A 27470-nucleotide genomic window follows, 5' to 3' on the forward strand; every position below is an offset into this window, starting at 1 on the left:
AGAGAGGGTAAATATGAAAAATGGGAATTATCAAGTGGGTCTTAAGTTCCTGTGTGGAAGTTTCCTAATATTTCTTTACTCTCAGGTTTTGAGATCTCAGTGATATAATGCTTTGAAACTGTTAGTCAGAAACAAGTCTGGCGCTCACTGCTGAGGATTTTTGTCACTGCACGGGGTGGAAGGAGTCCGCCTGTGAACAGGTTTTAGGGTCTGAAGTTACAGTCATAAAGCTGGAATGAAATAGCTTCTGAATGTTGCTTTTTATATTCTTTTTCCTTACTCATTTAGCTATGATTAACAGACTAATTTTTTCCAGATGATAAATATGTGCAGCAATCTGGCAGTTGACCTGCCACAGCTTTGACTAGAGGGAATATCCATTACGAGATAAATTACAGCAAAACCAATATATCTATCTCATTTTTCAAACTTTTCTTATTTACTGTTTTCACTTGTTCACCTTGAACCTCTTCTCTGTGTCCCTTGGTATTACAACAAGAATGTGAGTTATGTTCATATAACTTGTCTGAAAACAAAAAATGTAGTATTTTTGACCAGAAAATAGGAGATTTTGGGAGTCTTATGAATTATTTTAAAAATTTTCTCCCTATTGAAAGTATCTCATGAATATTCTTTAACTGGAAAATAAAGAAGGAAAGTCTGTAAAATAGAGGGCCAGCTGATTTAAGCAATCAGCATACTCCAATATTTGTTCTGGGAGGGTCACTATTCTCATTAGAATATATAATCTCCATATGCAACATAATGATTCTATGATTATGCTGTAATAAACAATACAACAAATGAACAAAATGAAATGTCGAATGACTTCAGGAGTTATTGTTATTAATTATGATTATTAATAATAATTTAAGTTTCTAAATATGTTTCCACACTAGTGGGGAAGTGCTAATGCAATAAAATTTAATTATTATTTTTAAAATAAAAAAATTCAGATTTTTTCAGGAAATTAAAAAAACCCTATGCATAATGTCATGTAATGGAAGGAGCTTTGTAATAAATCATCATTGTGTATATGATTTTTTCCAGATGGGCTCATATACATATACCTCTTGCTAATCCTACTCATGAAACTCTGGTGCTACAAATGGTTAACAGTGATCCCAGCCATTTTGCAGTTGAGACTGACCCAAAACAACCTGTAAGTAAGATTTCTGTGTTTTCACAAAAAGATAGAAGAGAGTCTTCTTTTTAAAACAAATTGAATTATGTATTGTGCTGTGGGTTCAGAATATACAATCTTTTAGACATTTTAAGTACATAGTTTAGAGATTTTATAGCCTGAGGAAGAAAACAATTAAACTTGAAAAGCAACTCAAGCTGAAGTATAGATGTTTTTTTCTTTCCTGGAATGCTTTGTGGAATGATTTTGAGCAGGACTGCAGTGTAGGTTGTAAATAATTCAGGAGATATTAGAAGAAGTTGTAAACAAACCAGCTGGGTAGAACCTTCATAAGTATCTAATAATCAACAGAATAACTAAGTAAATATTTTGGTTAGTAGATAAACTATTAATGGGAGAATACAAGAATATCTAATATTATAAGCAACTTGCAAGTAATAATAATAATAATAATAATAATAATAATAATAATAATATAGCTGCAAAGAAGCTTCAAGCAAATACCTAGAATCATTTTATTCTGCAAACTCACAGTTACCTTGAGAGTGATTTCTCTTAACCCTCTTGTTATTATGTGCTCCACTTTTTCCTTCTCTATCACAGAAGCCCTTCCATATTGCTGCCTAACATTTATGTCCTTTCTAGGAATAACAGGTGTAGATTGCCTCAGCTTTGGTATGATGATTGAGATTTGCTAGAGTTCTAGGTGTTCAGGGTTCAGAAAAATATTTGTTATTGACCACTGAATACTAGTTAATAGTACAGGCCCCACAAGCAATTATTTGGGTATTATTAAGTTAATTCTATGAAATATGTGACCTTTCCATGATGGGGAGATGAGAAAAGGAAGGGCAAATGCATGGAAACTCTGCATCTGAATGAGTGGCATTAAGTACCTCCATCACAGCCTCTTAGGATATGAATTCAGAACCTTTAACACAAAAAAAAAAAAAAAAAAAAAAGAAAAAAACAAGAAAAAAAAGAAAGAAACTTGTGCTGTACAGAAAGGAAATTATGCCTTTTCTAGACATGAAGAAGGTAAACTAGGGAAGACACCCAAATTGGTTGGTCCCTTCCAAAGCAAACTATTCCACAACTTTATGATTCTATTCCTGCAAAATGGTTTAAGAGTCAGAGAGAGGGGAAAGGAATATTGTAATAAAATAAAGCTAAAAAGACACAAAAGGCCATATGGGGAAAATAGAGGAATGATACATAGTCATTATAGGTTTAGTTTTAAGAAACTAAACAGCTTTCAGCCTCAAATAAAGCAGTAAAGCCAGACCAAATGTTCCTAAAAAGGACTCTGATGGTAACAGCTAAAGGAGAGCAAACTTATTTACTCAGCTTCCCTATATATTGCTACATAGGATTCCATTTAATTAAAAGTATAAAACATTATTTTTTTCTTGTCTGTATTTTCTGTCATGCACAATAACCCATCTTCATACACTATGTTAAACCTTGATAAGTGCTATTACTAATTATTTAATGAATTAGTATTTGAATAGGAGCTTAGAAGCAGAATGGATACAAACTATATTAATTGTCTGTGAGTATTATGTGCATATTATGTTTGGGTCATTGCCACAGAAATGGGTTAGCTTTAACTTTAGTGACTTTTGGCTGCTGCAGATTGCATATTACCTTGTGCAGGAAATTAACAACAAGAAAAAATCTCTCTGCTCTCATAATTTATCATCAGAGATTTACACATCAACAATAGCTACATTACATTGTGTCGGAAAAGACACATTCAACACTAACTGCAGTAATTTTCTCTCTTTCCTTTTTATTATAATCCTCAGTCTTGTATATCATTATGGATTGAATTCTGAAATCTTCCTTGCTAATTGCAGTAGTTCTTCCAGTTACAGGATAGCTTTGGTTGCTAAATGCAACTACTTTATATTTATTTCATGTAGCTGTCCCTTTTTGAACCTATTTCTTCCATTACAGATCCATGTTTGGAGAGGTTTTGTGATTTCCTTCAGTTTTGGTGACAAAGTCAAGGGGTGACATTTATATCACAGAATCACAGAATGATTGGGGTGGAGACCATCTGGTCCAACCCCCTTGCTAAAGCAGATTCACCCAGAGGAGGTTGCACAGGATCACTTCCAGGAAGGTTTTGAATATCTCCAGAGATGGAGACTCCACATCTTCTCTGGGCAACCTGTTCCAGTGCTCACTCTCACAGGAAAGAAGTTTTTCTACATATTGAGATGGAACTTCCTGTCACTGGGAAGCGCTGGAAGGAGTTTGGCATTTGCCCTTAAGATACTTGTACATATTGGTGAGGTCCCCTCTCAGTTGTCTCTTCTCCAGACTGAACAGGCCCAGCTGTCTCTCCTCATGAGACGTGCTGCAGACCCCTAATCATGTTTGTGGCCTCTGCTGGCCCCTCTCCAGTAATTCCTTGTCTTTCTTGGACTGGGGAGCCCAGAACTGGACATAGCACTCCACATGTTCTTGCTTCTCCTGAATATTTTGCATCCTAGGCTTATACCTCCACACAACACTGTATTCAGCTTCCAGAAGATTACTGCTTATAAACCATGCTCTGTGTTTCAGGTATTGGTTTATAATAATAAAAAAAGCCATTTCAAAGCCTTTGCTATGTGTGGAAGAAGTTTCCCATCTTAATCATTCAAGCTTCTGTTCTCTTTAAAGCAAATAATGCTTTCTTGTCAGCAGAAAGATTATGATTTGTGCAACCCTCAGATGAAAGGCAACAGAAAAAGCAAACTGTTAGAACAGCAGATTGAAGATGGGATTGTCCAATGAAGATACATTATATTTGAAGGCAGTTAGTAGGGTCAGGTCAATAACTTTGATATTTCATGTAAATTTCCATTTTTTTTAAATTCATCTAAGATGTAGAACTTTTGAATGTACTGGGTTGTTGATCAGAAAATGTCTCAAATGGATTTCTTCAGTCCCTGAGTTATGTTAGATAAATCAGATTAAACAGTGATATAAAAAAATATTTTTCTTCTCTTAAGATATTTGCCTAAAATTAATAACCAAAATTTTGACTAATATTTCAGAATTTAAAAAAAAAATCAATATTGTTATCATACTTCCATGTGTGTGGAAGTTTGTTTGTTCCATTTCCATTTGGAACAAAGGGCTTTACTGAAATATCACAAAGGATTATTTTCTATAGATCTGATTCAACTTCAAGTATGGACATCATTAATAACATGCTTTCCCGAGGTCCAGTTGGATTAGGTTCAAGTATTCCTGAACTTCAAGGTGCATGATAAAGTCTAAATGAAAGTCAAAGGCTTTAAATCCTTCATCAGCTTCATGTCAATTAGAAGCTGCTCTGTTACCCTTTGTAAACTGATAAAAATGAGAAAAGACTGCAAATCTTAATGGTGGCTTTGCAATTGTACCCTAAGTCAGTTTAAATGGAATATAACATCTTGGATTTCTTTCAAAAATTTGATAAAAGTTTTCAAGGATTTTCTTTAACGGCATTTGGATTTGATTTTGTTTTAATAAGCTACGTTTAAATTTTGTTTCCCTTCTTGTAAACCTTAAACTAACTTAATAACGTTATAAATGCTGCCAAATTATCTAAAAGCCAGAATGAAAGTGATTTTTTGTAAGTTTACTGTAAAATTCCATCTTGTTTTTTATTAGCATATTGGGTATTAAGGGTATCTGGGGAAAAAGTCATTGGGATGTTGTTTTGTGTTTCTGTCCTGACTGCAGCTTTCTTTGTCTTTAGCAGAAAAGGATTCAGGTTCAGCATTTAACAGCTGAAAATTTTCAATCATCAATAATATGGTCCTCAATTTACTACTTTTCCTCTATATAGATACATAGATTTATTTCATATATGTTTATTATATTGACATACACATATATTTACAATGTACAAAAAAGTCTTAAAAACAGGATCATCTCCATGGCCAAAATAAAAACATATTTTCACTGTAGCTCTTCAGTTTGCTATTCTCCTGGTTTATAACTAGCCTAAACCTTTTCCATTAAGCTGTGTTCTTTTCCTGATTGGCTTTGAAACACAATTTTTATTGATGACAAATAACTTAATAGAAAAGGGCTCGCAGAGAGAAGTGCGATCTTTGTGTGCAAGCTTTAAGAATTTTCTTAATGACCACGAGTGTTTTGTATAGAACAGGGAACAAGCTTTTAGATTTAATGAAAATTTCCCCTCCTTTCTTCATTTTATAACAGAAATAATGTATTTATAATTAACTTCAGACTCGCTTTCTGTATTTGAACTGTTATATCTGAGATCTTATGCAGAGCAATTATATCAATTCCTTTTCACATGACTGTTGTGGAAGGCATTTGTTTATGTAAATAAAATGAAAGGCAGGAGATGTGTCAGCATCAGCATATTTAATTGAATAATTCTACGACCTTCTTAAAATATACTGCTTAGCATTATTTCTCCATTCTAGTTTTAGAAGCAATTTATTTTTTTGGATTTCAGTAGAAAGTAAGTAGTTTTTTTTTTGCCTAGCTTACTTCAAAACAAATTACTTTTTGGATTCACAGAACATCATACTGATAAAACTGAAAATGAATTTTTAAAACCAAATCCATAGTGTAAAAATTACAAAACCTTTCTGCTTTCAGAGCAGGCAGTCTGCTGGATTATCATAGCTCCATGCTGATTATTTTGATTCATAGTGGCAGTGCATTTCTTGAGTAATGATAACATGTTGAGTAATACTTATTGGAAATCGGATTCCTGCTTGTTTGCATCTCTGTGGAAAAGTTATTATTCTGAATAATGTGGATGTCTTACACTGAAATTACTCAATATTTTAAAATCTTAGTGTTAATTTAATGATGTAGGCTTGGTCAATGCCATCCTGTTTTACTTACTTTTTCATTTTAATAAAAAGTATTTGGGAGGGCTTGTTTCCTGCTATGTTTCTTTCTCCATTTGTAGGTCTTCATTTGATAAATGAGTCTGACTAGTAGGTAGGAACTGGACTGCAAATGAAAGTATAATTAAGTGTTATGGCAGCAATCTGATGAATTACTTTAAAACTTTCTCCCTCATAAAAGAAAATAACATTTCAAATTTGGTGTGTTAGTTGAGCACACCTGAGCTCTGTCCTCTCTTCTGCACAACCTACCTCCCACTGCCATCAGTAGGAATATCTGTTCGAGGCACATCAGCATCCTTGTCCCTCGTTGAGCTGGTACTGATGACTAAATATTTTTTGCTTTTTATATATTTTCATATATTTGTGGCTCTGGAGATTGTTAAATACATGCTTGTAGCTTCTAGTACTTTTCCTACCCTTTTATCCCTACATTTTAGAACAATAAGCTAACCTTCTAACACATTCCTGAAATACTGTTTAGTCTTATTTTCAAGAAGACAACCTACAACAATGACCTTTTTTTTTCCAATCAGAATCTGAGAAGACACAAAAAATGGGGCTAAGAAGCCCCTGGACTAATTCCAGTGGGACAGTACCTGGGGTAAAATTACCTGAGCAACTGCTCTTCTAATTGGACAATATTTAATAGCTATACTAATCAAATAACCTTATAAAAATTGTAGAACTATTGTATTACATGTGCATATTGTGATATGGTGCACCCTGAAGGCCTTTCAATTAAAGATTTGCTCTTATTGGTTATCATTTGAACAGTAGTTAGAAGGATCTGTGTTTTATTCCAGGAAACTCTACCCTATAAATACACCCAGGGGGATGACTGGCAAAACCAGGACCAGTATGGCTCCTGCCTGAGCCCAGCTCTGGGATGGTAGGGAAAGCCATGGGGCTTTCCCAGTGAGGAAAAGCAGCAAAGGCTTGGATGATGGATGAGTTTCATCCATCTCAACAGAGATTAGATGAGATCAATGTCCCAAGACAACGCCAGTGTGGGGGGGCTGGGGATGAGCTGGGCCTTGCTTTGTGCGGGGACAGTGACCCCAGACCCCTCAGCCTGGCTGAACTGTCAATCAATCCATCCATCAATCAATCCATCAATCCATCAGTCAATCCATCAATCCATCAACCAATCCATCAACCAATCCATCAATCCATCCATCAATCCATCCATCCATCAATCCATCCATCAATCCATCCATCAATCAATCCATCCATCAATCCATCCATCAATCCATCCATCAATCCATCCATCAATCCATCCATCAATCAATCCATCAATCAATCCATCAATCCATCAGTCAATCCATCAATCTGTCAATCAATCCATCAATCCATCCATCAATCCATCAATCACATCCAGCCGTGGTGCTACCCCAGCCTCTGATAGGCAGAGTTTTCCATCAATCACACACTGGGCAGTGCTACTGGGACCCTGATTGGCCAACTGACTGGAAGGCCCACATGGGGGCTGGGCCAATGAAGGCCGTGGAGCTTAAAAGATGGCGCACACGTGGACAGTGCCTTCTGCTGGAGCTTCTAGTGCAGGCATGCTGAACACTAGGAGTTAGCAGTTTTTTGTGTGTTTTGTCAGTCCCAGCTGTTGTAGGGTGTTGTTTTGACCTTCATTTATTGCAAATTATATTCATTTTATGCAACACAGGTTAACTGCTCATGATATGATGAGCAGTTTTATCTCTCATTTTTTATCTCACATGCAAACGTTGTTTGTACATGTATAATATTCAAAGGCTAATACCTGTTTTTTATTAAAGAAATAGTCCCAGTAATTGTGTATTCAGTGATTCTGGCTGAACACACTCTAAATGCATTGGCATTTTTATTCTTCATAATTCAATTCATTTACTGCTTATCTGGTTCTTGAAAACAGAAATTAATCCATTGTAGTCAGCTATTTTGCTTTTGCCTATGCAATTGAGTCTCAAGTAGAATACTTGAGGTGAGGAGAAAACCTGCAACAGTATTATTTACAGTTTTGGTTTTGCTAAAGGTAAGCAGAAGAGAGACGAAGCACTGGTTTATTAAAACCTGGCATGTATTTCCTTTCTAAGGCAGTTTATGTCTTTGGGAATCACTGTGATAACCCTTCAGTGCCATCAGACACCGCAGCGCTGTTGGAATGGTGTTGGAGAGCTGCTGCCCATGTCCTTGGCGCAGTTCTAGCCCCAGCCCTGGAGCTGCTGGGCAGTGGGTGTGCAGGGACTGCCTCTGGCATTGTTTGCTGCAGTAACTCTTTGCCTTCGTGCTGGCTGAGGGGGAAAATGCATCTGGTGGAACACGTTAATCACACACACATCGGCACTGTTGGTACAAAGCACAAAACAGAGACTCAAAAAGAAAATATTTCCTCTCCCTTACCCCTCCTTTCTTTTGCTTCTTTCCTGTGTTTGTACAGCTGACGATTCCTCCTCATTCCACCACTCAGCTGCCTGTGAGATTCTGTCCCTCTGCCCTTGGAAAATGCAATCACAAGGCAACAATAACCTTCAAATGCCCAAAGGTATGATAATGTGCTTGTACCCACAACACTTGGGATTCAGATTAGATACTATTTATGATAGGCAAGGAAGTAAAAGATTCAGCCTGTAGGTCAAGGTGAAGTTTAGTGACTGGATGCATAATGAAAGAGCAAACGTGAAGATGTTAAAAAGTTGTAATTTGTTTTATATATCCTTAATTTTACACAGAAATTATTCTGTGTAATTACCAAAAATTTAAATTGTTTCAATTTTTTATCCAATTTGAATTTTAGAAGATCACACACTTGAAAGAGTGAATTCTTCCTTTCATTTTAGGTCTGAAAATGTTTTTTATTTTGAACACCTTAGAATTGTTGACTTCTTTTTCTCTGTGAATTTTCCTGAAGTTGAACAAGCAACAAGTAAATAAAGATACATGAGTCATCAACATGACCTACTAACTTTTCTTAAATTACGGCTGGAATAAAAAAGAGAAACTGATAGTACAATGTAAATGGTAATATTTCATCATGCAAGATGTTAAATGAAGCCTTTGCTTTCTATGCAATTTCCTCTCTGTATTTTTTTTTTTTAGTTTCAGATATCCTAAAAGACTGCTGACCTTTGAATTATTCCAGTTGAGTGCTACCAGCACATTTCAGTATTGTTTTAAGTAATACAAAAAAAGCAAATATTCTTTTATATGAAGAAAACAAATACAGAAGGAAGTCATGTGACATTTTTTTTGTCCTGAAAAAGTATGTTGAACAGACAGGTTATTTGCAGATGGTGTTGGCACAGCATTTCTTTTCAAAATCTCTCTTAAATATTTAGTAAGGATAAAAACAAGGAGACAGCAATTCTAATATGAATAGTATATATCCAAGGTCAGTTCAAGAGGACACAATGTCCTTATCTTCTCAGAAACCTGATGGTCCACAGAAATTTTAGATCTACTATTTCTTTGCAATATCCTTGATTTTTCTGTGTCTAAAGGTTAATGTTCATTATTATCTTTGGAGCTTGTTGTGTGATTCTACTGCTGTCCCATCAAAGAATTATTTTCTTTCTTCCTTTGTCTGCCAGAGAGAGCTTCTCACTTCCTCTGCTTTCAGGTTTTAATATATGTGCTTTGAATTTTGCTTTTGCAACTACCTACATCTTTCCATTCCCTACACTGAAAGCTCTGAGTAGCTGGGTGAAAGTTAGATACTGTGTGCTTGAAGTAGGACAAAAATTAAACATAAAAAGGAGGTGTAAACAGCTTCCAGAATGAAGCTGTTGATTTCCAGATAGCAATACTTAGAGTAACAACAGCTTGAAGAAGGAAAAAAGGAAGCAAAAATTAAAGTTTACTTTAGAAGAGACACAGAACAGCAGAAGAAGTAGGCAAAATACTTAAAATCTACAGCTCTGACTCATCAAATAATAAATAATGGCATGTTCCATTCACAGTTTGGAGAGTGGATATTTCACCTGACGGGCTCTGGGGTTCCTCCTGAACGCATGGACACCACCACCATAAGTGCCTGCATTGGAGAGTACTCCTCTGCCATCGTATCCTTCGAAAATCCAACTGCTGAAAATGTGGTGGTAGATATTGTGCTGGCAGGTACAGGGGTTTGGATTTTTTTTATTATTATTTTTGGAGTGGGGGAAGGAATTTAAGCTCCTTGGGTTTCATTAGAATTGTGAAAGGGATGTGATTAAATTTCCTCGTTCCATTTTTTGGCAATAGAGTTCTTGTGTATTGTGCACATCCACCCTGAAAACTCTGTAGGGTGTGCTGTGGGAGATAGGAAAGAACACAAACCTGTAACAACTTTTCACAGAAGACTTCTCAAGTCGTGCAGCCTCATGTGGACATGCAGCTGCTGGCTGGCTGTGTACTGCACTGCAGCATTTTGGCAACAGGAGACTCCTGGGATGTGTTTTGGTAGCTGTGCCTAAGCTACATAGCTAATGCTTTGCCTTGCTTTTGTTCCTCAATTACCTTCAAATATTTTATTTTATTTGTTCAGATTCTGGATGACTAAAGGACTTAGTAAGAGAGCAAGTGCAAAACATTTTTAAGGTTTTCTTTGGGATTTTTTTGGTTTTTTTTCTGATGACCTTCCAAGCAAGTATGTTTTATCAATATTTTCAAATATGCTTTAAAGGATAATTTGAGATCCAGAATTATCAGAGATCAACAAGTAAGTGTCCATACTGGGATTTCATAAATGCTGTAAAAACTCAGGTTATCAATCTCATTAATGACTAAAATTTACTCGGTCAAAATGGAAATTTCACTTGAAGTGCATCAGAAGGCTTTAAAAGGTTCTCTGAACCTCTACCTACTCGAACATAACATGTAGGTAGCATCAGAAAACAGATGCCAAAGCATGTTCTGGCATCTGAAAATAACAAAAATTGAAGAAAAGCCTTCCAGTTCTATCTTCATAAATAAATAAATAAAAGAGAAATAGCAACCAAACCATAAGAGAATAGTAAAATCAAGCCTGTTCAAAGGTAAGTTTTAAGCCATGTCTGCTTAAATATGCCTCAAACACACTTGTGCTGTGATTCAGGGTTTGAGGCATATAGAATAAGTGAAGAAATGTGATTTTTAAAATCTGTAGGTTCGTGTTTATTTGTTGCATTAAACTCATGCTTTTTAATCCTACCTTCTGGATATGAATTAGAAATAAACAAATACAGTTTTGTCCACGTCCACAATTCATATATGGGGGATCTGGGAAGCATGTTTACCTAAAAGGTCAGGAGAATCTTGTTCTCGTGACTAAACACTGTACTTTTGCTGACCAGGATTTTTTGTCAAACTTCAATGCAGTTTCCCCTGTTTAACTGCTGAAATATTTTCATTTATGATTATCACAAAAGAGAGTACCATTTGTAAGTGATAGATCTCTTGTGAATTTCAGTTAATGTTCTCTTCTGGAGAACATAAAAAGAAGCAACAGCATGCAAAATATTCAGTGCTTACAGGCCAAGTGAATAATGGCCAGGATCTTGGGGACTTTACCAGAGCTCAGGTGCTGAGCAGGATAGCTGGCAGAGGGGGAGGGATCCTGGAATCGAAAGAAACAGAATCTTGTCCAGCTTCCTACTTTTCTGGCATCTAGGTGTCCTTAAGTGACAAGGAGCACTGCACACTGGCTCTGCACACAGAGACAGGGCAGTTGCTGCAGCAGGTGGCATTCAGTGCACGTACACAAGGCTCCAAAGTGCTTCTCACAGTCAGAAAAGGAAGGTAAATGTTGACTGCACACCACAGGAGCTGCTCTTGGGCAGTCATTCTGATTGTGCAGCCATTGCTTCTGTAATCCAAATGGAAGGTGGAAGGGTGGAAGCTGCAACTCTGGTGTGAGGCAGTCAGGAGTTGTAGAAGTTTCTCCCTTGTGATAGATGAGTAATGCAATGATTGACTCTCACAATTACCATGCATATAGGTTAAGAAAGGTTTTATAGATTTATAGTTATGTTTCACCCTCTCGCGTTGTTATCAAGAGACAGCCGGAGTTGGGACATCTGGGAAGGCCAGCTTGTTACTATGGTGACATCTGACCTCCAGTCAGGATTTGAGGAAGTGATCTCCACCACTGGACAGCAGAGAAAGGGTCAATGGACAGAACCTTGGGAGGGGTTAAAGGATTAAAAGGAGAAACCTCCATTGTGTGGACGAGCACAGGGTGGGAAAAGTCTATTCTCTTGGCGCCGTTAACATTTTCTCTATTCAGTCTTCTGTGGTACTTTTGGTATGGTTTGATAAACCTTTGTAAAATTATGAAAAGTGAGTAGCCATTTCTCACACTCTGGCACTGCAGTGTGAATGGCAGGAGCCTCACCAGTTGGATGAATGCTATGGTAGGTGACCTTCCTGTTTGGAGAGGGAAATGGGCAGCCTGTAGGGGAGCGACAGGCTGTGGACTTCGAGCAGCTGGAGGTATTCATGTCCACAATCCAGGTGAAATTCACAATGTAATAAAACAGTTGGCCAATATGATTGTGAGACTGTTGTTTTCTATGAAAGTTCAGGTTGATCAGATTTTTCTGTTGACTGGGAAAAGGCTTTGTTGCTTCTTCCTTTGAAAAGTGATAGAAGGAAGACTGGAGGAGCAGTAGGGTGATCAGCCTCACCTGAACTCCTGGTGGGGTCATTGGACACTTCCTTTTGCAGTGTGTGTAGCCCATGATTTTCACGTTATCTTACAGTCCATGTCCAAGCCCATGAAGGTCAAGAAAGTAATCAGGAGTAGTCAAATGGATTTCTTAAGTGCAAATCATGATTGACAAATGTGATTGCCTTCTGTATGGAAATGAGTGATTATGCAAATAAAGGAGGAGCAGAGAATGTTATATACTATGATTTAGTAAGACTTTGTCACTGTATCCTGTAACATTCTTGTTTGGAAGCTAAGGAAGTCTAGGCCTGATAAACAGACTGCTGAGTGGATTGGAAACTTGGCTGAACTGTTGGTCTCAAATGATAGTGATCAATATCTTGGCATTCAGCTGCTGGCTGGTAATGAGTGTTGCACCCCAGGGGTCAGCCTTGGGGCCCATATTATTCAAGACCTTTATTAATGACATGGATGATGATAGAGATTGCAATGCAAATTAGGGAGAGGAACTGACATGATGGATAGTAGAGCTTCAGTCCAGAGGTACCTTGATAAATTATTGGTGTACCTCAGTTTTGAATTGCTTTGTTCATCAACACATCATTCCTGGAACAGCTGAAGACAAAGTGAACTTTTGCATTATTAGTAATGCAATTTTCTTGCTAAAATGTTAACCCTTTGTATTTTTCCCTCACTCCATCTACCCTGTGTGCTTATCTTAGCCCAGACTGTGTGAATTAGAAGTGTTGTGAATGACTAGCTGTGCAATCCACCCTATTTGACCAGGAAATAACTGATTATTTCAACTTTTGAAGTGTAAGAGTGTATTACATCTGTGGTATAAAGGTTCCTGTTGCATATCATAAATGCAGGAAGCTTTATTCTAGTGGAAAGTGCAAGCTGGGATTCTGATTTATACAAAACAAGAGCAATTCAGAGATGTAAACTGCTTATCTTATTGAGAATAAATCTAGTGCCAGACAGCTCAGTTTAGTATTCCATTACTATGAGGTATAATTTGTAAGAATGCTAATCCAGTATGCTGTTCACAAAATAATGGAGAAGAATAATCAAATTTATCCGTGATGCAACTTAATAAAAAAATATTTATCGAGCTTAAATATTGCAGCTAAAGCCTAGTACATTATGATATTCTGAGAAACAAGAGAAACTGCATTTTTAATTGTTCTAGTGAAAACAGTAATCTTTTTTCATGTTGAGCATGAACTTGTCCCAGGGAGCTGTTCAGAAATAGTGACAGAAACAGAGGTATCTGGCTTAGATAATGAGGGACTAACGTTTATTTTTATGCATCAGAAATTTTCAGTCTTCATTTTTCTTTACCCATCAGTAGACCTAGTAGACTGATCTACTGATCTACTAGTAGATCAGTAGACATCATGATGATCTAATGTTTCAGTGATCTGTAGAATTACAAAAGGTCATCTTTCAAAAAAATACATTCTATACTGCAATCTTTATGAAGGGGTAATCATACCTGTCCTTTAAAGTCTATCTTGAATTTTTAAAATCAGATTAATTGTAATGTTAATTTTCTAATTCAGTTGGTTTTGGTGACCTGTACATAAAGCTTGCTTTGTTTTAATTACAAGAAGATAGTTGATTTATGCATTCAAGCTGTATTTAGATATTGCTAATTCAATTATTTGCTTTGTATAGGAATACTTAACTGGAATTCTTATTTCCTTCTTTCCAGAGGAAGAGAAATCTAGTCTTATAAGCAAAATTTTTTATACAGAAGTTCAGTTTAGCATTCCTGACCCTTACATGTCTTGAGAAATATGTCAGGTTTATTGCTGGTGTTACTGGAGGCCAGAAAGAGGGTGTAATGGGGAAATCAACAGAAGGCAGCAACTCAGAAATCAGAGTGACATGCCTGACTGATCTTGATCTTTAGAAATTGTCTTTCTGACCGTGGGCCCCTTCTTATGAGAATTCAGCATGTCAACATTGAAAATAGAGCATTATTATTAAGGTGTAACAGCAATAAGTATTAACATTTATAGATTTACTTCATGCTTTAAAGAAAATTACACAAGTTATCTCTGTTATTTTCAAGTAACATACCACAGGCAATTTTAGCCCTATATAGATGTGAAATTATGTTTAGAATGGCATAGTTCAGGAATTAAAATAGACATTAATTGGGAATTGTCCTATCTGGACCATTTCTGAAGCTTCCATTTGCATTTCGGAGGCTTTTTCAAACCTAAGAGCATTATTCCTCAGAAATGTTTCTTTCTGTGAATTTTGACTGTTGTTGTAGTACAAACAGTTTTCTATTTAGGATAATTATAGAGCAAGTAAAGCTACTACCACCCTGGACGTCTTTAAACTAGGTATTTTCTTATTGAATTTAATACCAATAAGTTTTCTTCCCAGGATTTAGACACATGGATGCATTTCTAAATCACATTGGCATTCACAGCTACATTAAGGATAGTCATGTGAGTAATGTTTATTTAACAGCAGGTGATTTTCCCCAGAATGAGCCAGTGACCAGAACTGCAGAGTATGCAGACTCTTGTCACGGATGGTTTAGCAACCTGCGCTAGTTCAGCTCTTTCAGATTGAATTATACTGCTTTTCTGTAAATACCACTGTACAGTATTTCTACTAAGAGTTTTTTTGGAAGCAACAAAAATGGTATAAATAATTGAAACTGCTGAAATCTCCAGTGTAAACCAGAGTCCACAGAGTTAACCTGTGGGATCTATTATCCCTATTGTCTAGGGATAATAAGAATAATCCCTAAGTATTAATGGTTTGTTAATATCATAATTGTTGCTATTGGACACAAAATGAGTACACAGAAGCTAGGTAAGTTCAAAGGAGAAGAAGAGGATGTTTTATTCGAACATCTGGTATTTATAGAATTCCAAAGGTGGATTGGAGGATGGAATTACCACCTCTCTAACCACACTGGTCTAAGGATCAATCAATCATTTCTCTCTACCCACAGAGAAATATGTAAAGTATTCTATTTATACATGAAATTGTGTGGGAACTCTGACTCTCAAATATGTAAACATTATCAGAAGGCTAAAGAAGTTTTATGAGAACTTTAACACTTTCAAAAGAACTATAAAAGAAAACACTTTTAAAAATCAGGGCAGCACCATAATGCTTTATTTCAGTCAGTGTGGACAATTTATTTTGTATTTACGTTGGTCCAAATTCCTAGTTCAAGAAAAAAATTTCAATAGCTTTTTTAGAGGATATTAATTTCAGAGTTGGAAGGTCTGTGCTGAAAGAAAAGATTAAAGGTACAGCAGTAATTAGGAATTGGATAAGGGAAGTGGATTGGTTCCTCTGGAATCCAGTATTACCTGAAGTAGGAAAACTGATAGCTGTGGCAGTGTATAAGATTGCTTTTTAAAACTTACCCTATGTCCAAGATAAGGCTGCATTCACAGTAGGCTGGCTGTGTCTTTTCCCATTCAAAGATTTCCAAAATGGAATTGTAACCTTTTAAATGTACTTTGCAAAATATTTTCAAACTGCCTTCTGGGACTTTATGCAATTGAACTAAGTACTCAAAGACAAGTCTGCTATTTGGTCATTTTTCGTTCAGACAAAATATATTGGACTAAGTATTTTTGCATATATATATATATATATATATGTTTACATATATGTCAGTGTTAGAGTGAAATAGTAAAGATGTGAAAAAATATTATTTTTAGTCATCTAGTCAATTTAGAATACAAATGCTAGCATTACTTTGTGCTCATTCTGACATAATTCAAATCATTATTTTAGCTACCAATTAAAAAGATAACATATAATGTATAAATGCAGCTCTGAACTGATAAATGCAATTTTGAAGCATCATGAAGAATAACCTAGTGCCTTTAATTTCATACAGTGAAACTATATATTTCAGATAAAAAAAGGTCTCGAGATTAGTTAGCTAGTTGTATGAAAATTACTTTTTAGCTGAATGTGTAGAAGGATATAAAATAAAAATAAATACCATATATTTTAAAGTTTGAAAAAATCTTCTCATAGGGGAAATTTAAATTATTCAGCTTATTAGCATCCCGAAAAATAAGATAGAAAATAATTCTTACAGAATAATTAGCATTATAGAGGAAGATTTCACTATAGCCATGTTTTTGCCACTGCAGTCTCTCAGGTCAGGAAAGAAGATGATACAGTTGTTTTATTGATATATTGAAATAAGTGTGTTAGCTTTTCTTATGCACCCACCATTTAATATTTGGCAAGGGCCCTTCAATTCTTTTTTTATTTCCTCACAGTTTGCAAATCTTACTTTGAACCTCTAAGCTGGTTTCTGAAACCTGAAACCTTGTTCTTGAGAAGAAATAATTTTGGGATTGTTTCTCTTCTTCCAAGAACCAAGAATGAGAGTGCCAAGAGAGCTGTTCTCTGCCTTCCTTAATATCTTTGATCATTATTCTGTTTCTTAAAGCTATCTTAACTTTGTTCCATAACCCCAAATGACAGTCGTCCCTTGCTGTTGGATGAGTCCTGTGTATCCCATCTTCCTGTCAGCAGTTCATCATGCAGTGTTACCACACTTTAATATGACATATTATACAGATATGGGCTATCTTTTGGTCTCAGGTTCTTTGAGTTAGCTGCTAGACATATTTCCTGCAAGGAATTTCCTTTGGTTCCAAAACCTGTTTATAAAATTGGACTTCAAACCAGTTTTTCCTGTCTCATTTTTCATTTACCCACAGCATTGACAGTGATCAGTGAAACAATCTAAATAATGTCTAAATCCTCTGTCATTATGAAGTGATCTGTTGGTTGATCCAGTAACTTTCTGACAAGAAAGCAACTCTAGTCTGCAGCTGTATCTGTACTGCTGGTCCTGAGCCTGTGTCTCTTACATTCCATGTCACCATTGGCTTTCATTGCTACTTGATTTTTTCATTTAGAAAACAGTTTATTTTGTAATCTCTAGTTGTTATTTAACTGAAAAAGTTTTAAACTTTGTGTTTTCTTGATACTGTTATTTCATTTTAATTCTCTCTAAAAAGATATCCATATTAATATTGTATCTGTACTTCACAATGAGGAAAATACTGAGAGAACCTTTAAACAGAGCAGGGAAAAAAGGAGCCATGTGCTCTCATTCAAGGATGTATTTTATAAAACCTGTCTGTGAAGCTGTTTTATTGGGGAAATCATTCCATCAATTCTGAATTCTAATTTTTTTTTTTTTTTTTTTAGATCAGGTGCTGTTGAATCAGCATGTGAGTGCATCTGTCCTGTCCCAGACCACCTGTAAGGAATCTGTTTTTCAACTTCTGGTTAAACAGCCACAAGGTATGTAGCTTCTTAACCCTTAATATATATTTAAACTATTATTGTTACTTATTTTATCAACTTAACCTGCAACAAGTTACAGTTTCCTAAAACATAAAGTAGCAGAGTGGAAAAATATGTAATTTTTAAGAAAATTGTTCTAAATAAGATCTCTATAGTTTGAAGGATCAGTTAAGAAGAAAAAGAGGAGGAAAGAAATTCCAAAATCAAAGAGTTGGACAATTGTAACTACTTTTAATTTCTTACCAAATTAACAGAAAACAAAAAAGAAAATAATTTAATTCTAAATACACTTATATTTCTCTTCAGCCTTTTCAGTCACTTTAGCTCATTTTTGTTTTGTTCAGGGGGATTGTGAATTGTTTTTTGGGTTTTGTTTATTTGTTGTTTGTCTGGGGTTTTTTAAGATAATTCTGGTCTATATTTTCTGGGAAAATTTTCATAGGAAAATACAGAAAACAGTACTTTTTCAATTAAAAAGCTATCTGAAAAGAATTAAACTACTTGGTTTATTATCCTGAATCAAATTTTAGATGTCATTGCTGGTCATATCTGATCTGAGATGGAATATGAAAGGAATGAATTGCCTTTAGTGCTGTAAATTTACCAAAATTTGTTTTTGACTTGTATATGCGAATAATTGATTTATTTGATTTATCTGATGTTATTCTAAGGCTTGGATTATCACAGAAATTGCATATTTCAATGATTTAAAATGATTCATTGATGAAGTATAGAAGATAAGTAGATTTCTGTACCTATTTTAAATATTTTTCCTACTAATTATTTCTATTGATTACTTCTCAGATATGCTTTCTAATTTCAGTACACACAGTTAAATTATTTATATCTTCAATTATTTACTAAATAAATTAATTTTCTTTTCTCCTATCCCCCACAAATATGTGTGAGCATCTGTTTCATGTTAATATAGATATCAGAATAAGCCATAACATTTTCCTTGAAGAAATAGTGTGTATCTCACATTAAAGACCTTGTTTAGAAATAGGAAGTGAGGATCACTTATTTACAATTTTGTTCAAAAAACAATTTCCATATGCTATGATTTTTCTGGAGATGTACTTGACAGATCTTTATTTTGTAAAGGATATTGCAGACCTTACTGTTCCCAGCAAGGAACTATTTTTGGTTTTCCTTCTGGAAGCTTACTATTCCTCAAAACATTTCTAGGGGTTATAGAAAGAAGGATTTGGAAGAAAAAGAGGTGTAAGAATTGATCTCCATGTCGTGTCATTTTTATATATACATTTTTCATGGTTTCATCCCAGCCAGCAGCCAAGCCCCAGGCAGCCACTCGCTCCCACCCCCGCCAGCAGGACCAGGGTGAGAATTGGAAGGGTAAAAGGTGGAAAAATCTTGGGCTGAGATAAAGACAGTTTGATATGGGAAGTAAAAGCCACACAAGCAAAGCAAAGGAAAACAAGGAGTTCATTCACTGCTTCCCAAGGGCAGGCAGGTGTTCAGCCATCTCCAGGACCCCAACACATCTAACAGTGACTTGGGCAGACAAACCCCATCACTCCAAACATCCCCCCTTGCTCCTTCTTTCCGCCACTTCACACTCTGATCCATGATGTCACACGGTCTGGAATATCCCTTTGGTCAGTTTGGGTGACCTGTCCTGGCTGTGTCTCCTCCCAGCCTCCCATGCACACCAGTCTCCTCACCCAGCGTGGCAGCAGGAAAAGCAGAAAAGGCCTTGGTTCTGTGTAAACCCTGCTCAGCAGTAACAAAAACATCCCTATATTATCATCACTGTGTTCAACACAAATCCAAAACACTGCCCCATACCAGCCACTGGGAAGAAAGTTAATTTTACCCCAGCTGAAACAAGCACATTTTATACAGACAAATACAAAAGCTGTAACTTTTGCCATAACCTCAAATATATATATATTTTTTTTTTCCCACAGAAGCAGTGAGGAACTGTCCAAAACAATCTAGTTTATGTACACAGTAAAACTGAAAGTACAATACCTTCACAAATATAAGAAATATAAGAGCAGTGAAGCAATCTTTAAAAGTTGTACTTTTCCTCATCTTTTATGTCTGAAATATCTTAATGATCAGATCAGTAGATGAAGATCAGATTAGATGCAGGTGTTACTGCTTACCATTATTCCCTATAAAAAAAGAAATAATACTTTGAAAATGTGTTGGAACTAAATGTTCTTGATGGACTTGCTGGAATGTGATTGCTAGATCATTTTATGAGCAAAATTCACGCTTATGGAAAAACTGTGCTTGTTGCTAATTAATTACTTGTTTTTCCCTCACTCACTCTAAAAGCTGGGGGTAGAAATTCAGAGATACTGAGACAGTCTGAGAATCTAGGAGACATTTTTTCATCATCTTTCACAAGAAATCCAAAATACTAGCCCTGCTGTGGAATTGGTACTCAGAGCAGAGTATCCCTTTTCCTGCCCTGGTTTCCCAGTGTCACAAACTCTGTCACTTCACCCAGTCCCCAGAGTGAAGGCTTGATCTCATTTTGCATTCAACCTCCAGTCAGCACATTTTATGGCTTAGCTGCTGTTCTGGGTGATCAATAAGCCTCTCTGTTGTAACCACTTGGTGCAGCGTAAACAGGAGCAGTAAACAGGGCAGATGGATGAACATGCTTTTTAGCTATCTCTCTCCATATTTCAGCACAAGTTTTATATTTTAAAACTTCTATATTTTAAGCTGCCATGTCATCTGTAGCATTTTTATCTCTTTTCCCATGGAGAACTCTGTGATTAACTCCTTAATTTTTTTCTTCTAACTTTGGTTTTGTCTAAAGTATATGTATTTTTAATTTTGCTGACCACTTAGGAAGGAAAGAAGAAATATATTTGATAAATGTTTTTAATGTGAGACATTTTCCAAAAAAGCTGCCTGCAGTGTAAAACCAGTTGATGACAATCAAATTTGAGATACTAAAATTCTGTGTATGCTCTTTGGAAACATGTTACTATTACAGTTTCATATTTCATTCAACATTCTTTCAGAAAGCCTTTTAGCATACTTTTAATGTCATATACAGTCCACTGTGATTACAGATAATTTGGCTTTTAAACTACTTTTACCTAACAAATGGCATAAATTTTGTTCAGGTCCTCAGGCCATTTCCCTAAAATACTAGATTTCAAGATTTGCTTCTTGAATCCTATACTTATTTGCATCTATGTTTTTCTTTCAGTAATTTTGCATGCACAGTCTGTTTTTTCTTACTATTGCTTTCAAAGACTGAAAAAAACATCAGAACTAACATACTTGGTTGCCCTGGTTGTCCTTAGTACCTCTCTGTTTCTTTTATAATGCTTTCATTATCTTCAAATGTCTTGAAGAGCCAGAGAAAAGGAAAAAAAGATAAAGAGCTGTGAGAAATATTTCTCCATTCTAGAAGACTATTTTGAAAATATGTTGGAAAACACTAAGTATTCTTTCCTCTTCTGTGTTTTCACTGCATTTTATGACCAAGGTTTGGTCCCTCACAATAAGCAGAAATAATTTTACACTTTGTAAGTTTCATCAGAGGTGCTGAAGATGGTGAAGGCCAACATCAGTGGCTCCTGCTGATAGTGTTCCTCCATCAGTTCTTAGGATGGCAAATCATCTTTTCTTTCTACTCTACTGTCTGTTGTTTTTGGGAAGGGGCACAGTTTGCTAGGTTAGGTTGCCTTTAACATCTCATTTTTTTCTTATACCCTCCTACTACTTTTGTCCCTGCTCCTGCGGTGCTGTTAGGGCTGGCTTTGTGAGAAGGTCCAGAATTAACTGCAGGGTCAATTCAGTGCACAAAGTCAGGCTTAACTTCAGTTCTGTTATGTTACTATGAGTATTGAACAGAGGCTGGCTGGTTGGAGACTGCTTCTAGATGGGGAATTACTGGCTGTTGGATATCAGGTAGAAAAATGTATGGTCCATATGTCCTCAGCACCAGTCTGTCAGAGAAAGGTTTTCTGACAGGCTGCATAATTTTGTGAATTGGTGATTGTCCCTGGTGGTTGGAGGTGCCATGGAGTTGGTGATCAATTAACCAGGAGCTTCCTGAGAATAGTTTAATACCATCTTCACTGGATTTGCCCAACCTACCTGTCCTCATCCTTAGAATATGAGAGTCCTTCCTCATGGGTTCACTTTTGGTGTAGGCATCTTTTGCTGTGTAGAGAGAGACTTTGCAAGCAGGATTTGTGTAATTTCAGCATACACAGATTGGTTTTATGGTTTGATACATGCAGTAGATAACCAGGACTAACACACTGCCAGGGCAGGTATTACCATGCTCAGTATTCCCAATGAGACGTGGGATGTATCTTTGCTGCCCAGCTTGTCATCAGTCATTTGAGGCCAGGTCAGCCTTTGTCTTGGAATGGGTTCATCCAGGATATTGCTGGCTTGCCAACTTCTGATTCTTTATTTTCTTTCCATAGATTTTTTTATAGCTTATCACTTCAGAACTTTTTTACTGACTCCTTGAGTTGTTTCTTAGCTATTTTCTCATACCTTATGATTTTTCTCATAGAATCAATCCAAAGTAGTGGTGCTTTGCTATACCTAGTTAGACTCTGCACCACTGACAGCTGAACTGCTACTCAAATGATTACATGTGCTTTTGAAGAAATTGCTGTTTATGCTCCTACACAAAATAGTTTTCTTGAACCTAGTCTGTGCAAGACACAATGACTTCCCTTCCTGGCCCTATGTGGGTATCTGTCTGTTTAAACCTCCAGCTGGCATTTTCCCTTGTTCCTTTTTCTCTGATGTACTGTCTTGGTACCTGGAAGTTTGTACAGATGTAGATTTGCTTTGTGAAATTTCCAGCAGAAAGGAAGGTGTGAGATCCCTGCCTAGTCCACATACATGGCTTTTTCCTGATTGCTGAATCACCCTGGCTTGCCTCTCCCCTGTGAAACCATTCTGAAAGAGCAGTGTCCTCATGTTATAGCTGACAGAGAAACAGGGTGTAATTACTCAGTCCTGGGACATGACAGCACAAATGATGTGGTCTAAGCCATATTTTTCTCTAGAGAGATGTGCTTACAAAATCAATGAGTTGAAGCTGGTGGCATTCCTGAGTGCTGGTTGTCTCTTCTGTCAGCAAGGAAAACCTTAGAGAGGTCTCTAAAGCCACAGCACACTTAGGCTGCCCTCACATAGGGAAAATCAGTAGGGAAATTTTTCTGTCGTGTTTTAAGGCACTCATGCCTTCTAGTATAAAGAAGGACAAAGCTTAAAGATTTTTCTTTGTATTTCTCTGCAATCTCTTCAGGCCATACATGCTTTACATATGTTTATTTGCCCTGTTATCTGCCCTCTTTTTACCTTTGAATTTTACTTTCTTTGTGGATTATATGTTGTAGACAAATCTTTATATGTGTTTGCTAGGAATCCATTCTAGTGAAATAAATTAAGGAAGCAAAAGGCAGCACTGTAACAATAAGCAAAAATTCTCAGTTAATGTTCTCTTAAAAACAATCCTGTGCGTTTTAGGAGTAGAACAGTACATTCCCTTGACTGGGTAACGAAATTATTTATCTATTTCAGCATGCTCTCTTGATGTTGCAAAAGAAGAGAAAAGAAAATCGATATTCAGGATGCAGATAAAAGAAGGGAAGACATCAGAAAGCCAGATTTTGCATAGTCTCACACAGATGCACAGACTTCCCATGTGGATTTATCATGAAAAACAGATTTTCAGGCTGTAATTGCCTCACAGGTTTTAGCTAGGCCGTGCAGTATTTTACCTTCAAAATATCATGATTTGTTACTGAACATCCAGAGTACAGTACTTCAGAGCATTTAACCTATGCAAATCAGCCTCAGGGGAGGCTGTTATTTCACATTATCTTGGCCTATTTCTCTATTTAAAAATATCTGCTCTGTTTTATAACTTGATAAGAAGTTATCTCCTTCAATTTCAATAGAAGTAGAAAATGAAAAGATGATTAATTTTGACTTAGAATGGCATATTGCTGGTAATCTCTTTGATAACAGCTGTCGATGGACAAGATGGAGTCAGGATGTGCCCTTGAATAAGACAGAACTGCTTAATTCCTCCCCACTTCCTGATTCTTGATTCTAGCCTTCACTTGTTTAGGTTATAAACCCAGTGAAAACTCCAGAGATACAGATTTGTTTCAACCTGTAAATTACTCAGTAAATCTAGCCTATAAAAAATTATCTGCACTAATCTTTTGTTTCCAGCAGCACATGCACAGTGGGGAAATTACCAGCAGTATTGATCACTTGTTTCTTGAGTGAATTAAGAGAAATTTCTGGATGTCTGTTTATTTCCATTTTCCCCATCCTCCTCTGCTCTTGGAACAATGACCTCTCTGTCTCTCATTAATTCATCTGTGTAAGATGCTTCCACATCCATGCTGGACCCCAAACATACAGTCAGGAGTAGGTTTCCCTCCTGCCCTAAGCTAGCTAATTTGCTGACTGAGAACTAAAACTGTTGATTTTGCTGTAGCTTTTCTTAATTTGTGTTTCTAAGTTGACTTTCCTTCTTTATCCAGCTGTTGAGTTCTGAGAAACATTAAAGGTATGTTGGAGATGCTCATCTAACCTTACTGAGAGAGGATAAAAGACTACAAATGAAAGAAACAACAAAAATTCCACCCCATCCTACTGGCATTGGTATTAATAGAAAAAAATGTATGTAAATTTTGAAAATTACATATTTATTTTCCTATAGAGGTTGAAAACAAGTACAGAATTATAGAAAATGCTCCCTTAACATATTTTAAAATGAGGAGGTAGGGTATGTTTGGGAAAGAACATTTGGAGGTGAAAGATCATGATAAAAATTTAAGTTTTTCAAAAGTAGATCTGAGGGTTTGAGGGAAAGAAGAGCTAGTTGGCTTTTTTGTTTGTTTGTTTTAATTACTGTATACTTTCCAAGAGAGAAGCCAATTTAAACTTACCTTATTAAGTAACTGTCCAAGGCACAGATTTTATTTCAAAGCATAAATGCTAGAAGGCATTATTGAAACTGATCTTTCAACTTTGAAAACTTGATGGTTTATGCCTTAAAAGTGCATGATAATTACACTGTTGAACTAATGTTCTTTTTTTCATATACTGATTTTGTCTGGAACATTTTTTTCTTTTAGTCAATGAAGAATGGGTGTCAATTATAAGACAGAAGCTAAGAGAAAATAAAATTATATATATACATATATATATGTAGTATGCACTCAGTAGTTAAACAACAATTTTTTACCCACAGTGGTAACAGAATTCTCAATATAGTGGCGCACACTTTAAAGTCAGGAAACCATTAACGTTTTTCTTAATCAGAATTTGACTTGTAGAACATTGTGTACTTCAGCTTGATTTTAAAGGTCTTATTTCCCAAGTATTAAGCTTTTTACATATCAAATAATAGTCCCTGTCCTGACCCTTTTTTCTCATTCCAAGTAGCATGAGATGTTCTTAGAAGTCCAGGCTCCAGTACAGTGTGAGGGGTCAGTGGGCACAGCTATTTAGAAGATAAGGGTAAGATGTTTTTGCAAACCCTTGGTACTCAAAGTCTTTAAGTGCTGTGAGCAGCAGGATGAGCCTGGAATCTCTTTTGGAATTCTGTGCAATGTAGCATAGACTGAGGTGTGTTACACAAGAGTGTCTCTTTTTTTATCTTGTACTTCTGTAAAACCCAATCGCACAAGTCAAATTTATACCATCAGGTCATTTCATAAGTGTCCTGCCAAACAATTAACTTGTTTCTACAAATTTTCCACAGCTCTATAAATTCTTTTATAGAATATAAAATTCTATAAATTCTACTTTCTCAACTCAGAGTTCTACAACCCTTCAATAGGTACATATTTCTGTTGCTATCTGAAAATTTTCTGAGTTGTAATTATGTGAAATCTCAATCTGAATTGCAGTCAGGAACAAACTGAAAGGAAAGAAGAGGGTGTTTTTTAAGTATTATTTTTTATTCTTTATTTTAGTCACAAAGTTGTCAGGACTAGTTGACTTGGTTAGGAAAGCTGTCAGAATGTTCTGGGCATGCAGATGGGCATTTTCTCCTTCTTGGTGAAGTCAGTGTTGTCTGAGCTTTAGTTTTGCACTGTATGTGATATCTAGATCCAATATTTTTTACAAGTAGCAGAAAAGGTTCTGCTGAATAAGGAGATTTAACATTTAAGAGGGTCTGTGTTCTGTCCCCTAAACATCCCATAGTAAAGTTTATACACTCTTAAAGAATATGTTTGGTTTTGTGGTAGGATATGTGATTGTTTGAAATAAGAGCTGCTAGCAGTTGGATTCACAAGTCAGATTATTCATTTCAGGGAAAGATGCATTTGGGTTGTTCAGTCTCAGCTCAGTAGCATATTTGAATCTGATGAATTTCAGGTAGGTAAGACAATCCCCAGATAGCAAAGAATTTAAATTTAAACATCTGCCTCACTTGCACTTTAATTACAGGAAATGTAAATGTGTGTTTCAGGCATCTATTGGAACTGCTGTGGTGTGAATAGAGGTGGGATTATCTGTGTGGTTAATTGTTTCAGTAAATAATTTGGTGTGCCCATAAACTATATGTTCACCTCAAAATTAAATATTTCTCCTTGCTTTTAAGATAAAACCAGGATCAATAATGCTATAGCTCAATTTCTTGCCAAATGGGGTCTTTAAAGTTGTTCTCTGAAGGGGGGGAATAATTTAATTAAAATTAACACCATATTCTTTGTACTCTGCTGCTTTCATTCTTCCCTAGATATTTTGCCATACTATTACTAAGATTAACAAATAATTCAAAATATTTTTTCTGGGAAAGATAATAAATTATTCACAATCTCATTAAAATTGATAACTTTCAGTTACCAGGGGGAATTTGGATTCCCTGATTTACTTTTCTATCACAAAGCCTGAATGATTAGGCAGAGCCCATTTTGTTTTGATAAAGCCATTGGGATTTTACCTGCCTGAGTGTATTTGCAAAACGAATGCATATCACTAGTACCACTTCTCTCTTCATATAAGTCTCAGCAAAAATTTATCTTTCTCTTCCCTGCCTTTTATGATGGATACAGGATCTTACTTTCAGCTTTTACAATATTTATGTGAAATCCTTCTTGTTCACCTGAAGATCAGGTTGATACCTTCAGTCATCAACATTACTAACAATCTTGCATCTTACAATAATATTTAGGTTTAAACAGTATTTATTTCTTTGAATGCATTGTTGATACCAAGCTCAGAAAACCCATGCAAGCCCCAAACCAACACAGGAAAAAGAGAATGTGGGCACTTCTGCTGTGTGTGAAAGATGAGGATGCGCTGTAACTGTAACCCAGACTGCCTTTATTTCAATGTGATGCTTTTTCTGTCAGTCAACAGAGAGGATTTTGCTATTAAGTACTGAACAACATTTGTGTGTTCTTAGGGAAATGCAGAACCAGGACTTATATTGCAAATAGCTGAAAAGTGTTTCAATCGTGACCTTTACTATATGAAGGAGTAATACCTCACAACCACTGAAGCATGC

At 36.0% G+C, this 27470-nt stretch overlaps 1 protein-coding gene across 5 annotated transcripts in view; it reads left to right on the forward strand.

The window, feature by feature from the left end:
- CFAP47 (cilia and flagella associated protein 47) overlaps positions 1–27470 on the forward strand; it is a 261132-nt gene that overhangs the window by 182301 nt on the left and 51361 nt on the right. For 4 of the 5 annotated variants that reach the window (XR_010995832.1, XM_068179785.1, XM_068179786.1 and 1 more), the window contains 4 exons: positions 1051–1162; positions 8453–8557; positions 9972–10128; positions 17867–17962. Coding sequence is in view for 4 of the 5 variants with exons in the window: in XM_068179785.1 (XP_068035886.1) it covers positions 1051–1162; positions 8453–8557; positions 9972–10128; positions 17867–17962 (470 nt within the window). In the remaining variant the exon portion in view is untranslated. Of the gene's footprint in view, positions 1–1050; positions 1163–8452; positions 8558–9971; positions 10129–17866; positions 17963–25396; positions 25418–27470 lie in introns of those variants that run through there. The other variant, XM_068179788.1, reaches the window with a different exon arrangement.

Source organism: Anomalospiza imberbis, chromosome 2 (assembly GCF_031753505.1).
Source record: "Anomalospiza imberbis isolate Cuckoo-Finch-1a 21T00152 chromosome 2, ASM3175350v1, whole genome shotgun sequence".
Classification (NCBI taxonomy): domain Eukaryota; kingdom Metazoa; phylum Chordata; class Aves; order Passeriformes; family Viduidae; genus Anomalospiza; species Anomalospiza imberbis.